Source organism: Lithobates pipiens, unplaced genomic scaffold (genome assembly GCF_037356315.1).
Source record: "Lithobates pipiens isolate NorthernLeopardFrog02 unplaced genomic scaffold, aLitPip1_a1.2 Scaffold_35, whole genome shotgun sequence".
In the NCBI taxonomy this organism is placed as follows: domain Eukaryota; kingdom Metazoa; phylum Chordata; class Amphibia; order Anura; family Ranidae; genus Lithobates; species Lithobates pipiens.
This window is the reverse complement of record NW_027507811.1, coordinates 15316328-15332659: the sequence shown is the minus strand read 5'-3', so window position 1 is coordinate 15332659 and position 16332 is coordinate 15316328. Positions and strand designations below refer to the sequence as shown.

Below are 16332 nucleotides of genomic sequence, written 5' to 3'. Positions count from 1 at the left end.
TGTCCCTCTTGCTCTCATTACTGTGTGAGTCTGCTGCTAGGTGAAAAGACTGACTGCTAACAGAAAACTAAAAAGATACAAGTGCTGCCTATTTTAGGGAACCCATTAGGGGGCACCCTGTTAGACAAGAACTGGGTCTTGGTTATTGGCTTGGATGTTCAGATGTTTTGTTTGCTTTATGCTATGGACTCGCTTGACAAAAGCCTACAAAACAGGCATGGTTTAATTTTTAGGGATGAGGCCTACACCCAATGGCACTTAATCAGGCAGAGATTACACACCCAGCAGATGAGGTGGTAATTAGCAGTAAGAGATGAAGTCAGTTCCAGTAACACTCCTTGCAGTAATATAGTGGTTGGTAACCAATTTGGCAATCTCACCAGGCTTGGGCCTGTATTACCAGAGGACGGCTTCCTCTGGTGGGGTGGTGTTCTGCGATGTGCTGGGATAACACTGAGATGTTGCTGAGAAGAGCCCCACTTTGCGGTATCTGGAAATTGTGCTGTGCACAAATGAAGTCCTTGGACTGACCCTACTCGTCAGGAACCTTTCCCTGTGCTAGTCACTCTCCCTAAGTGTTCATTTACGCTTGCTTCGGCTTCAACACACTTTAGGGGCTAGTTTACACCTGCTTCAAACCAAGGCTTCTGACGCACTTTGTTAAAGCTCCCTGAAAGCTCCTGTCACTAAATAAAACGGTTAGCTTACAGTCCTGTTTTTTCCCCAAAAAATTGCTTTTGAAAAGCCGCTGCACAAATACTGTGCAACACAAAAAATTGCAAGTACCTGTCACACTTCATCTGAGTACCCGAGTACCTGTCACAGTCCATCCGAATACCTGTCACAGTCCATCTGAGTACCCGAGTACCTGTCATGGTCCATCTGAGTACCCGAGTACCTGTCACGGTCCATCTGAGTACCCGAGTACCTGTCACAGTCCATCTGAGTACCCGAGTACCTGTCACGGTCCATCTGAGTACCCGAGTACCTGTCACGGTCCATCTGAGTACCCGAGTACCTGTCACAGTCCATCTGAGTACCTTTCACAGTTCATCTGATTACCCGAGTAACTGTCACAATCCATATGAGTACCAGAGTACTAGAGTACCTGTCACAGTCCATCTGAGTATCTGAGTACCTGTCATAGTCCATCTGAGTACCTGTCACAGTTCATCTGAATACCCGAGTACCTGTCATAGTCCATCTGAGTACCTGTCACAGTTCATCTGAATACCCGAGTACCTGTCACAGTTCATCAGAGTACCCGGGTACCTGTTACAGTTCATCGGAGTACCCAAATACCTGTCAAAGTTCATCTGAGTACCCGTGTACCTGTCACGGTTTATCCGAATACCTGTCACAGTCCATCTGAGTACCCGAGTACCTGTCACGGTCCATCTGAGTACCCGAGTACCTGTCAAAGTTCATCTGAGTACCCGAGTACCTGTCACAGTCCATCTGAGTACCCGAGTACCTGTCACGGTCCATCTGAGTACCCGAGTACCTGTCACGGTCCATCTGAGTACCCAAGTACCTGTCACAGTTCATCTGATTACCCGAGTAACTGTCACAATCCATATGAGTACCAGAGTACTAGAGTACCTGTCACAGTCCATCTGAGTACCTGAGTACCTGTCATAGTCCATCTGAGTACCTGTCACAGTTCATCTGAATACCCAAGTACCTGTCATAGTCCATCTGAGTACCTGTCACAGTTCATCTGAATACCCGAGTACCTGTCACAGTTCATCAGAGTACCCGGGTACCTGTTACAGTTCATCGGAGTACCCAAATACCTGTCAAAGTTCATCTGAGTACCCGTGTACCTGTCACGGTCCATCTGAGTACCTGTCACAGTCCATCTGAGTACCCAAGTGTTTTTCACAGTTCATCTGAGTACCCGAGTACCTGCCACAGTCTATCGGAGTACCCGAGTACCTGTCACAGTTCATCTGATTACCCGAGTAACTGTTACAGTCCATCTGAGTACCTGTCACAGTTCATCGGAGTAACTGAGTACCTGTTACAGTCCATCTGAGTACCCGAGTACCTGTCACAGTCCATCTGAGTACCTGTCACAGTTCATCTGAATACCTGTCACATTTAATCTGAGTAACTATCACAGTTCATCTGAGTACCCAAGAACCTGTCACAGTCCATCTGAATACCCCAGTACCTGTCACAGTTCATATAAGTACTGAGTACCTCAGTACCAGTCACCAGCCCATCAGAGTACCCAAGTACCTATCTGTAGCCCATCAGAGTACCCGAATACCTGCCACCAGCCCATCACAGTAACCGAGTACCTGTCTGCAGCTCATCAAGTTACCTGAGTACCTGTCTCCAGCCCAGAGTACCCGAGTACCTATCTGCAGCCCATGCCTCATAGAATATAAGTTGGGGTGTTTGCGTTCCAAAATTGGGTAATTTTGTGGGTAATTCCATTGTCCTGGTGCTGCAGGACCTTCAAAAGTGTGATAGGTAGGAATGAAATGAGATGTGTAATTTATGCTCCTGGAATGCCTGAAGGTACTACAATTTTGGGCCTCTGTATGTGGCCAGGCTGTGTAAAAGTCTCACACCTGTGGTATCACCATACTCGGGAAGAGTAGCAGAATGTATTTTGGGTGTGTCATTTTTGCTATATACATGCTATGTGTTAGAAATATCTTATAAATTGACAACTTTGTGTAAAAAAAAAAAAGTTTTAATTTTCTTTCCACATTTTCCAAAAACTTCTGGAAAAAAATGAACCATTCAAAAGACTCATAATGCCTCAGATTATACGTTGGGTTGTTTACTTTCCAAAACGGATCATTTTGTGGGCAATTCTATTGTCCTGGTGCTCCAGGGCCTTCAAAATCGTAATAGGTGGTTGAGAAAGGAGATGCGTCATTTTTGCTCGTAGAACACCTGAAGGTGCTACTTCAATGTTGGGCCTCTGTATGTGGCCAGGCTGTGTAAAAGTCTCACACATGTGGTATCGCCATACTCTGGAAGAATAGAAGAATGTATTTTGGGGTGTAATTTGTTGTATGCATATGCTGTGTGTGAGAAATAACCTGATAATGTGACAATTTAAAAAAAAAAAAATCTTAATTATGCAAAAAATTGTGGGAAAAAAATTACAACTTAAAAAAACTCACTTAATACCTTGGAATGTCTACTTTCTAAAATGGCTAATTTTGGGGGTATTAGTACTTTCCTGACTTGTTAGTGTCTCAAGAATTTAGATTCACGTGATGTACTAAAGGCCTGATCAGATGTGATCAATTTTCAGTGATTGGTACCATAGTTTGTAGACGCTACAACTTTCACAAAGACCAAATAATATACACTAATGTGGGTTATTTTTACCAAAGCTATGTAGCAGTATACATTTTGGCCAAAACTTATGAAGAAAAATGACTAATTAGCAACATTTTATGACAAACAAAGAAAAAGGCATTTTTTCACAAAATTTACAGTCTTTTTATTTATAGCACAAAAAAAAACACTCTAGTGATTAAATACCACCAAAAGAAAGCTCTATTTGTGTAAAAAAAAAATTCATATGGGTACAGTGTTGCATGACTGAGTAATTGTCATTCAAAGTGTGAGAGCGCTGAAAGCTGAAAATTGGTCTGGGCAGGAAGGGGGTGTAAGTGCCCAGCATTGAGGTGGTTAAACATATTTGAATTTGCTTTAAAATGATTAGTAATATATACACAGGACTCATTTATTAAATATCCGTCATGTTGTGTGGGTGTTCTTAGGCACACCAAGGAACATGTCCCATTCTTGTAAATTTACACATCTGATGTCATCGTAGATTTTTCTTGCAAGAATATCCATGAAATAAAGTAACCAATCTCCCTATTTGTATCATTAGGGATCGAAAACTTCCTCTTCTCACCGGGGATTCTGCACTTGTGCCTGGTAAGTGCTCAGTGTGTAGAGTAGAGCCCAGATCTGAGTCCTCAGGCCCCGACCAGCTGATCACAGCTCAGATTTATACTGCAGATTGGAACTTTCACTTTCACTGCCGGAGGATTCAACCACCAGGAATGGATGTACTAGGAGAGGATATTCAGGACAAATCAGATCCAGTCTCTTTTTGAGTTTTACAATGCGATGCTGAAAAGTCCCCACCACACATTGTTCCCTCAATAAATAGCCACATCTTGGATAAGACATTCTTCTATGATCAGGGTCTACGTCCCCACCACACATTGTTCCCCCAATAATAACCAGATCTTGGATAAGACATTCTTCTATGATCAGGGTCTACATCCCCACCACACATTGTTCCCCCAATAATAACCAGATCTTGGATGTGACATTCTTCTATGATCAGGGTCTACATCCCCACCACACATTGTTCCCCCAATAATAACCAGATCTTGGATGAGACATTCTTCTATGATCAGGGTCTACGTCCCCACCACACAAACCACACAATGTTCCCTCAATAATAACCAGATCTTGAATGAGACATTCTTCTATGATCAGGGTCTACGTCCCCACCACACATTGTTCCCTCAATAATAACCACATCTTGGATGAGACATTCTTCCATGATCAGGGTCTACGTCCCCACCACACAATGTTCCCTCAATAATAACCACATCTTGGATGAGACAATCTTCCATGATCAGGGTCTACGTCTCCACCACACATTGTTCCGTCAATAATAACCACATCTTGGATGAGACAATCTTCCATGATCAGGGTCTACGTCTCCACCACACATTGTTCTCTCAATAATAACCAGATCTTGGATGAGACATTCTTCCATGATCAGGGTCTACGTCTCCACCACACATTGTTCACTCAATAATAACCACATCTTGGATGTGACATTCTTCTATGATCAGGGTCTACGTCTCCACCACACATTGTTCCGTCAATAATAACCACATCTTGGATGAGACATTCTTCTATGATCAGGGTCTACGTCCCCACCACACATTGTTCCCTCAATAATAACCACATCTTGGATGAGACATTCTTCTATGATTGGGGTCTATGTCCCCACCACACATGGTCTCATCCAAGATGTGGTTATTATTGAGGGAACAATGTGTGGTGGGGACGTAGTCCATGATCCTAGAAAGAATGTCTCATCCAGGATGTCATCAAACTCCACCTAGAAATTAAATATTTGTTTTTCCCGGGATGTGCCCCTTTTGAAAAATGATTTTCTTGTCCTCCAGATGTTCTATGGACTCAGCAGTTCCACCTGGAAAAGCCATCGTCCATTTGTCATAAGAATCAGCAGGTGGGTTCTCTCTGATGTCTCAGATTTCTTTGATCTGTATACCGTTTCCCGCACTCTGAATGCAATGAGGCCGCTCTGCGGTGTGTCTTCTCTGGTGTTTCAGAAGGTTTCCTTTACGATTGAAAACTTTTCCGCGTTCTGAACATGAATAAGGGCGCTAACCCTTGTGAATTCTCCTGTGTTGCACAAGGTGTCCTTTCACACTGAAATATTTCCCGCACTCTGAACATGAATAGGGATGCTCACCAGTGTGATTTCTCCGGTGTTTGACAAGGCCTCCTGTATAAGAGAAAGATTTCCCGCACTCTGGACATGCATAAGGGCGTTCACCTGTGTGACCTCTCTGATGTTCAACAATTGCTCCTTCCTGAGTGAAAGATCTGGACCTGTGTGAAGTCTCTGGTGTTGCAAAAGGTGTTCTTTCAGATTGAAACATTTCCCACACTCTGAACATGAATTGGGACGCTCACCTGTGTGAATTTTCTGGTGTTTAACAAGGTCTTTTTTATGAATGTAGGATTTCCCGCACTCTGAACATGGATATGGACGCTCACCTGTGTGAATTTGCTGGTGTTTAACAAGGTCTCTTTTATGAATGAAGGATTTCCCACACTCTAAACATGAATAAGGACGCTCACCTGTGTGAATTTTCTGATGTGTAACAAGTGCTCCTTCCTGAGCGAAAGATTTCCCGCAGACTGAACATAAATAAGGACGCTCACCCGTGTGAATTCTCTGGTGTTCAGTAAGATTTCCTTTTTTAAGGAAACGTTTCCCGCACTCTGAGCAAGGGAAAGGACGCTCACCCGTGTGAATTTTCAGGTGTACAACAAGTTCTCCTTTACAAGTAAAACTTTTTCCGCACTTTGAACATGAAAAAGGACGCTCACCCGTATGATTTACCTGATGTCTAAGAAGATGTTTCTTTTCAATGAAACATTTCCCACACTCTGAACAAGAGAAAGGACGCTCACCTGTGTGATTTCTCTGGTGTATAATAAGGGTTGCTTTTTTAAGGAAACCTTTCCCACACTCTGAACAAGAGAAAGGACGCTCACCGGTGTGAATTCTTTGATGGGAAACCAGGACTGCTTTCCGAATGAAACTTTTCTCGCAATCTGAACATGGATAAGGACGCTCACCTGTGTGAATTCTCTGGTGTACAATAAGTTGTTGCTTCTGAGTGAAACATTTCCCACACTCTGAACATGGATAGGGACGCTCACCAGTGTGAATTCTCTGGTGCCTAAGAAGGTTTTTCTTTGTAGTGAAAGATTTCCTGCACTCCTGACAATAACCATGACATGACAGTGAACGCTCTGCTGTGTGAACCCTCTTATGGCTCGAAGAAGATATCTGGGGATTAGATGGATCTGTTGGTCTGTGAGAACTTGGATGGACATCTGAAGTCAAAGTGTGGAATTTCTCAGAAGGTTCCTCAGGATTAGAAGGACTCATTGATCTTAGATGGGCATCTGAAATCATAGTATGAGATTTCTCAGAAGTTTCCTCAGGATTAGAAGGATCTGTGGATCTTGTCAACCAGTAAGTGTTCACTTTCGGAGAATATTGTGGAATGTCAGTATCTTCTGCCTTACAATCTGGAGATATAATAAGATGTCCCTCCGATGTATTTATATTCCAGAAACACCGTCCATCTGCTGGAAAGCAATATTTAATATAAGTCATATCTGTTCTCATACATCTTGTATTCAGAAGTCATATGTATACAATGGGCATGATGGTGAGAGAGAGAAAACTGACTACAAGGGTGAAATGAAAATGTGAAAAAAAATTTTTTAAACCATTTAACCAACCAATGGCAGTTCAGTTGCCGGAGTAATCATCTAGGTAAGGAAAACTCCAACTACGGCGGCCCATGTTTGAGAGCCTCACAAGAAGTACAACAGGGTCACATGCAGCCCTCAAGTCCTACATTGTTTGCGATACATCAGCTGGATAAAGATAAGGAATTGTAGATAAATCCTTTACATGGTGTACAGTATCTCCTCCTCATTTGTTGGGAACATGACGTTATATTGAGGAATGGAGATGGACCTTTCATATGGTGTACAGTATCTCCTCCTCTTTTGTTGGGAACATGACGTTATATTGAGGAATGGAGATGGACCTTTCATATGGTGTACAGTATCTCCTCTTCATTTGTTGGGAACATGACGTTATATTGAGGAATGGAGATGGACCTTTCATATGGTGTACAGTATCTCCTCCTCATTTGTTGGGAATATGACGTTATATTGAGAAATAGGGATGGACCTTTCATATGGTGTACAGTATCTCCTCCTCATTTGTTGGGAACATGACGTTATATTGAGGAATGGAGATGGACCTTTCATATGGTGTACAGTATCTCCTCCTCATTTGTTGGGAACATGACGTTATATTGAGGAACGGAGATGGACCTTTCATATGGTGTACAGTATCTCCTCCTCATTTGTTGGGAACATGACGTTATACTGAGGAATGGAGATGGACCTTTCATATGGTGTACAGTATCTCCTCCTCATTTGTTGGGAACATGACGTTATATTGAGGAATGGAGATGGACCTTTCATATGGTGTACAGTATCTCCTCCTCATTTGTTGGGAACATGACATTATATTGAGGAATGGAGATGGACCTTTCATATGGTGTACAGTATCTCCTCCTCATTTGTTGGGAACATGACATTATATTAAGGAATGGAGATGGACCTTTCATACTCTTCCACAGAAACTTGTTCTAGCAAACTGGAAGAGTATCTAATATTTGTAAGAATCATTGTAAAATGTTGATCTGGGGAATTATAAACAAAGAGGGAACTCTTTTAACCGGTTCCTGACTGGCCCATGCCGATAAACGTTGGCAGAATGGTACAGCTGGGCAAATGGGCGTACGGGTATGTTCCTTTAAATTTGCCGCCGTGCCATCGTGTGCGCACCAGCCGGGACCTACGTGAGTCGGGTCACAGGTCCCGCGGACTCGATCGCCACAGGGATACCCACGATCGTCTCACAGAGAGGAAGAACGGGGAGATGCTAATGTAAACAAGCATCTCCCCGTTCTGCCTAGTGACAGTGTCACTGATCTCTGCTCCCTGTGATCGGAAGAAGAGATCAGTGACGTGTCACATGTAGCCACAACCCCCCACAGTTAGAAACACACCCCTAGGACACACTTAACCCATACACTGCCCCCTAGTGGTTAACCCCTTCACTGCCAGTGTCATTTACACAGGAATCAGTGCATTTGTATAGCACTGATTGCTGTATAAATGACAATAGTCCCAAAAATGTGTCAGTAATAATGTCCAATGTGTCCGCCATAATGTCGCAGTCACGTTAAAAATCGCAGATCGCCGCCATTACTAGTAAAAAAAAAAATATTCATAAAAATGCCGTAAATCTATACCCTATTTTGTAAACTCTATTACTTTTGCATAAACCAATCAATAAACATTTATTGCGATTTTTTTACCAAAAATATGTAGAAGAATACGTATCGGCCTAAACTGAGGGGAAACATTTTTTTTATATATATATATTTTTGGGGGATATTTAATATAACAAAAAGTAAAAAAATAATAAGTTTTTTTTCAAAATCGTCGCTCTTTTTTTTATAGTGCAAAAAATAAAAACCGCAAGGGTGATCAAATACCACCAAAAGAAAGCTCTATTTGTGGGAAAAAAGGACATCAATTTGGTTTGGGAGGCACGTCACGCGACCGCGCAATTGTCAGTTAAAGCGAAGCAGTGTAGAATCGCAAAAAGTGCTCTGGTCAGGAAGGGGGTAAAATCTTCCGGGCTGAAGCTGTTAACTTAATGAATTATGGACACACTTTATGTGGATTTTCTGCCCTTCCCTGGATCAACTGCCACTTTGGATTTTTTTTTTTACTCAGTGGACACATGGTATATCTCAATCCATGTTTCAGTTTACATGCTTTATGCTTAGATATGTAGAATGTGAACTTTCTCCATTTAGTGTTTATGACTTACTTGTGTCCATATGTAGAGAAGGTTCCTCCAGTTTACTTCCCATAATCATCTCCCCCTCCTCCATAGACTGCTGATCTCCACTCACCAACCTCTCTTCTTCTTCTTCTTCCTCTTTATGCTCAACTTTGATGTCTTTCAGTTCTTCATTCTAAATTCCAGAGATGATAAAATATAACATCTGGAAACACTGCTGCCAATAATAAGAGATGACATAGAAGAATGTCCTCTTATAGAATTATTTTTTGAGTTTTTTCGCCCAGTCTCATCTACCTGATCATTCTCTGTATAGTGGTGATCTTCCCATGTAGAATTCAGGGAATACAGAGGACAACCCTCCTCCATAGACTGCTGATCTCCACTCACCAACCTCTCTTCTTCTTCCTCTTTAACCTCAACCTTAATGCCTTTAAGTTTTTCACCCTAAACCCCAAAAATGAAAGAATACATTCGTAAAAAGGAGCAAGAGATGATATATAGGAATGTTACCCCCATACCGCAAATATATTTTTAGGTCTACATGATCAGTCCCACCTACCTGATGATGGTGGGGGATGGTGTGATTTTCCTGTGTGGAATCCCGGGAATACAGAGGACGGGGACATCTCTCTGGTGGGTTCCCATTACTGGATCCATCTGTAGGAAACACACACACTGACTGAATACATTGTTTCTATGTGTTTATCAGATGATGGGGGATCTAGGTGGAGCCTCCGTACTGCTCTCTCCTTTACAATAAAGTCTCCTCTTACCCGGTGATGTGAGGGGCGGCTGATTGTCCATCATGACGTCCTTGTAGAGATCCTTGTGTCCTTCTAAATACTCCCACTCCTCCATGGAGAAATAGACAGTGACCTCCTGACACCTCAGAAAAATCAGGAGATATAATTACGATCTATCAGGTCTATAAACCAGAGGCTCTGGATGGACAGTTGGATAAATGGTTCTATATTTAGGATGTATCCGGTCTATAAACCAGAGGCTCTGGATGGACAGTTGGATAAATGGTTAAACATTTAGGATGTATCCGGTCTATAAACCAGAGGCTCTGGATGGACAGTTGGATAAATGGTTAAACATTTAGGATGTATCCGGTCTATAAACCAGAGACTCTGGATGGACAGTTGGATAAATGGTTCTATATTTAGGATGTATCCGGTCTATAAACCAGAGGCTCTGGATGGACAGTTGGATAAATGGTTCTATATTTAGGATGTATCCGGTCTATAAACCAGAGGCTCTGGATGGACAGTTGGATAAATGGTTCTATATTTAGGATGTATCCGGTCTATAAACCAGAGGCTCTGGATGGACAGTTGGATAAATGGTTCTATATTTAGGATGTATCTGGTCTATAAACCAGAGGCTCTGGATGGACAGTTGGATAAATGGTTCTATATTTAGGATGTATCCGGTCTATAAACCAGAGGCTCTGGATGGACAGTTGGATAAATGGTTAAACATTTAGGATGTATCCGGTCTATAAACCAGAGACTCTGGATGGACAGTTGGATAAATGGTTCTATATTTAGGATGTATCCGGTCTATAAACCAGAGGCTCTGGATGGACAGTTGGATAAATGGTTCTATATTTAGGATGTATCTGGTCTATAAACCAGAGGCTCTGGATGGACAGTTGGATAAATGGTTCTATATTTAGGATGTATTTGGTCTATAAACCAGAGGCTCTGGATGGACAGTTGGATAAATGGCTCTATATTTAGGATGTATCTGGTCTATAAACCAGAGGCTCTGGATGGACAGTTGGATAAATGGTTCTATATTTAGGATGTATTTGGTCTATAAACCAGAGGCTCTGGATGGACAGTTGGATAAATGGTTCTATATTTAGGATGTATTTGGTCTATAAACCAGAGGCTCTGGATGGACAGTTAGATAAATAGCTCTATATTTAGGATGTATCCGGTCTATAAACCATAAGACATCACAGTGACTATGGAGGAAGAGAACGGACATGAGGGGGGTTACTGGGTATAAATAGAAAATAAAATCTTATTACCTCCTCTGCTGCCAATTCCAGTAATGTCTCCTCTCTACTTCCCTCTAATTTCGATTTTACTGGGACCGTCCTGTTTACAAAACACTTCCTGTCCTTAGATTACGTAACTTCCTGTCTGTAGTTACATCACTTCCTGTCTGTAGTTACCTCATTTCCTGTCTGTGTGTTCCAAGTTAGATCACCACCTTGTGTTGAATATAAATACTGCAGTCTTCTTTAGGTTTCATCATTGTCCCCGCTGCCTCCTAGTCCATTCCTCTATCTTGTTGCCGTGTTTAATGAAGAGCCACAAATTCGCAGAGAAGGAAATGTTCTGGTGTTCAGTGCAGAGCAACAGGATCACAGTAAAAAAATGGAAATGCAACTGTGATGTCTATAGATGTGATATCATAAAATGTGTTTCATTTTCAGTCACCAGATATTTAGGTGTCTCCGGCATCTGATGAGTTGGCACTTCGGAGCACCTTTGATCAGAGCACAGATAAAATAGATTTGGGATGGTTTGGTAAAACCGTTTATTATCTGTAATGCGGGAGTTTTCTATGTTCAATAGTGGAACCGGGACTATATCTGCTGTTCCAGACCAAGAGGAGGCTAGCCAGATTGTAGATAGCAAATATCCCTCCTGAGACAGAAGACCCGAGACAAGGTGAAAATCCAGCAGAAACCTTATACGTGAATTAAAAACCATGTCTTGGCAAAAACTGTGTTGGAAAACAAACTGGTATTGGTGGAGTTGCCAGAAGTCACCGGTGTATTTGAGGAGAATGGTAACTTTGTTGACAATGATGAAAATCAGGTTGCATATAACAAGGGTATAGGGCTGTCTCTCTTGCTCTTGTTACTGTGTGAGTCTGCTGCTAGGTGAAAAGACTGACTGCTAACAGAAAACTAAAAAGGTACAAGTGCTGCCTATTTTAGGGAACCCATTAGGGGGCACTCCGTTAGACAGGAACGGGGTCTTGTTATTGGCTTGGATGATCAGATATTTTGTTTTATGTTATGGATTTGCTTGACAAAACAGGCATGGTTTACTTTTTAAGGACGGGGCCTACACCCAATGGAACTTAATCAGAGAGAGATTACATGCACAGCAGATGAGGTGGTAATTAGCAGTAAGAGATGAAGTCAGTTCCAGTAATATAGCGGTTGGGAATCTAAATTGGCAATCTCACCAGGCTTGGGCCTGTATTACCAGAGGACGGCTACCTCTGGTGGGGTGGTGGTCTGAGGTGCGCTGGGATAACACTGAGATGTTGTTGAGAAGAGTCCCACTTTGGGGTATCTGGAAATTGTGCTGTGCACAAATGAAGTCCTTGGACTGACCCTACTCGTCAGGAACCTCGGTAAAAGGGGAAATGATCCGATCTCCTTGTATCGATGAGCAGGAAGTCGCATGATGGCAAGATGGCCCTCCTCTTAACTCTATGCCCTTGGAGGACCGGAGCAAAGTCTGACATCACTTCCGCCTAATGGCCTTAAAAGGGCCACATTTTTTTTATCTTTTATTTTTTTTTTACTTTTAAGTGTAAATGTGAGATCTGGAGATCTGAGGTCTTTTTGACCCCAGATCTCGCAATAAAGAGGACCTGCCATGCTACAAGGGATGTTTACACTCCTTGTAATAGGAATAAAAGTGATCAAAACATTTTCAATGGGGACAGTATAAAAAAAATATATAAAAAGTAAGAGAAATAAGAAAAAATGTAAAGCTCCCCGTCCCTCCGAGCTCGAACGAATGAGAAGCGAACGCATGCGTAGGTCGTGCCCACATATGTAAACGATGTTCAAACCGCACAGGTAACCTGGAAATTTTTTTAAAGGATCACCTATGGAGATTTTTAAGTACCGTAGTTTGTTGCCATTCCACAAGAGTGCGCAATTTTCAAGAATGACATGTTAGGTATCTATTTACTCGGTGTAACATAATAATAATATAATAATAATTTTAATATTTTATAAAAAAAAATTGGGGTGTATATATTGTGTTTTTCATTTTTTTAACGTGTATTTTTTTCCCCCCCAAAAAGCCGCTGCACAAATACTGTGTAACATAAAAAATTGCAACGATCGCCATTTTATTCCCTAGGGTCTCTGCTAAAAGAAATATATATTTAATGTTTAGGGGTTATAGGTAATTTTCTAGCAAGAGATACAGATTTAAACTCAAAAAGTGCCAGAAAAGGTCTTCAAGAGGCTAATACATGTTCAGGGGATATAATAATACAGTATGTATATGAAACTGAAACTACTCCATTTTACTTCCTTTATTTTTACTTTAGGATTAATATCATTTTTTATTTACAAAGAACTCATTTTCTTTATTATTGCACACTGATTATATTTCATGTAAAATACAAAAGATGAAAAAATTTCATGAAAATCACTGACACATTGACAGTGTTTTAATATGTAAATTTTTCACAAAACTGAAAATTGATACACATATATAGTAACTCTTTAAATATATTTGGATTTGCTTTAAAATGATTAGTAATATATACACAGGACCCACTGATTAAATATCCGTCATGTTGTGTGGGTTTTATGAGGCACACCAAGGAACATGTCCCATTCTAGTAAATTTACACATCTGACATCATCATCAATTATTCTTGCAAGAAAATCCATGAAATAAAGTAACCAATCTCACTGTTTGTATCATTAGGGATCTAAACTTCCTCTTCTCACCGGGGATTCCGCACTTGAGCCCGGTAAGTGCTCAGTGTAAAGAGTAGAGCCCAGATCTGAGTCCTCAGCCCCGACCAGCTGATCACAGCTCAGATTTATACCACAGATCGGAACTTTCATCACTTTCACTGCCAAAGGATTCTACCACCAGGAATGGATGTACTAGGAGAGGATATTCAGAACTCATCAGATCCAATCTCTTTCGGAGTTTTACACTGCGATGCTGAAAAGTCCCCACCACACATTGTTCCCTCAATAATAACCACATCTTGGATGAGACATTCTTCTATGATCAGGGTCAGGGGCGGACTGACCCATCGGTCATTCGGTCACCGTCCAAGGGCCCGGACCCATTAGGGGCCCGTGGCCGGCCCAACGAGAGGCCCCTTAAAGCGGCTGTAATAATACCGCTAACAGCGCACTGCTCCCCGCCGGCCCCTCCTTCCCTCCCGTCTGTCGCAGGTGCATGCACTGTACACTACATCACCTAGGACGGACGAGAAGAGAGGAGGGGCCGCAGGGAGCAGTGCGCCGTTAGCGGTATTCTTACAGGCATTGGGTGACCAGGGTTAGTGAAACTTAATTTTTTTACTGGAGGGCCGCCATCGGAGGGAGGGGGCACTGCAATACAGCTGTATGGGCCTGGGCCAGACTTCAGTGTGCTCTCCCCCTCCCCACACTACCCCCCTGTATGCTATCCCCCCAGTGTTCCCCTGTGTTCCCCCCCAGTGTGTGTCCCCCCAGTGTTCCCCTGTGTGTCCCCCCCAGTGTTCCCCCCAGTGTGTGTCCCCCCCAGTGTTCCCCTGTCTCCCCCACCAGTGTTCCCCTATGTGTCCCCCCAGTGTGTGTCCCCCCCCAGTGTTCCTCTGTGTGTCCCCCCCAGTGTTCCCCTATGTGTCCCCCCAGTGTGTGTCCCCCCCAGTGTTCCCCTGTGTGTCCCCCCAGTGTTCCCCTGTCTCCCCCACCAGTGTTCCCCTATGTGTCCCCCCAGTGTTCCCCTGTGTGTCCCCTCCCCAGTGTCCCCCTGTGTGCCCCCCCGTGTGTCCCCTCCTCAGCATTCCCCTGTGGGTGTCCCCCCAGTGTTCCCCTGTGTGCTCTTCCCCCCCGTGTGTCCCACTGTGTTCTCCCCCCCAGTGTTCCCCTGTGTGTTCCCCCCCAGTGTTCCCCTGTTTTCCCCTATGTGCTCCTCTCCAGTGTTCCCCTGTGCGCTCCGTACCCCTGTGTGCTCTCCCCCCACAGTGTCCCCCTGTGTGCTACCCACCCCCCCCCAGTGTTCCCCTATGTGCTCCCCGCTCCCACAGTGTCCCCCCATGTGCTCCCCACCTCCCACAGTGTCCCCCTGTGTGCTCCCCACCTGCCACAGTGTCCCCCTGTGTGCTCCCCACCCACCACAGTTTCTTCCTGTGGGCTCCCCACCCCCCACAGTGTCTTCCTGTGGGCTCCCCACCCCCCACCGTGTCTTCCTGTGTGCTCCCCACCCCCCACAGTGTCCTCCTGAGTGCTCCCCCCAGTGTCCCCCTGTGTGCTTCCCCCCTCCCCAGTGTCCCATTGTGTGCTCTCCCCCCACAGTGTCCCCCTGTGTGCTGTGCACCCCCCAATGTCACCCTGTGCAGGTGTGGCTTGGGATGCAGGGGCCCCATGATCTTCTATTGCCCGGGGGCCCCATCAGTTGTCAGTCCGTCCCTGATCAGGGTCTACGTGAACACCACACATCAGAACAAATCAGATCCAGTCTCTTTTTGAGTTTTACGATGCTAAAAAGTCCCCACCACACATTGTTCCCTCAATAATAACCACATCTTGAATGAGACATTCTTCTATGATCAGGGTCTACGTCCCCACCACACATTGTTCCCTCAATAATAACCACATCTTGGATGAGACATTCTTCTATGATCAGGGTCTACGTCTCCACCACACATTGTTCTCTTAGCAGAGTCCACATCACTAAACACTCTCTCCCTTGGGTTGTATCTCTTATCCTGCCACCTCAATGTGTTTACTGAAGCAATAATCTTTTTTGTTTTCTAAAAGGCTGTAGACAGGTGTAGTCTACTTTCCCCACTGCAAGTGGTGCTCAACGGCCTTGAAGCTAGAGAGGAAGTCAAAAGGAACATACACTATATTACCAAGAGTATTGGGACACCTGCTTTTACACGCGCATGAACTTTTAATGGCATCCCAGTCTTAGTCCGTAGGGTTCAATATTGAGTTGGCCCACCCTTTGCAGTTAAAACAGCTTTAACTTTTCTGGGAAGGCTTTCCACAAGGTTTAGGAGTGTGTCTATGGTCAAACATTCCCATAGACACCCTCCTAAACCTTGTGGACGGCCTTCTCAGAAGAGTTGAAGCTGTTATAGCTGCA

The 16332-nt window shown here is 43.5% G+C and overlaps 1 protein-coding gene across 1 annotated transcript in view; it reads right to left on the bottom strand.

Moving 5' to 3' along the window:
* Window positions 1-3460: 3460 nt before the first annotated feature.
* Window positions 3461-16332, bottom strand: part of LOC143955511 (uncharacterized) — a 95280-nt gene continuing 82408 nt past the window's right edge. The window contains 5 exon segments of the mRNA XM_077465545.1: window positions 3461-6921; window positions 9260-9407; window positions 9530-9679; window positions 9795-9923; window positions 13968-14108. Of these exon segments, the coding sequence (XP_077321671.1) occupies window positions 5459-6921; window positions 9260-9407; window positions 9530-9679; window positions 9795-9923; window positions 13968-14108 (2031 nt within the window). The 3' untranslated portion in view covers window positions 3461-5458.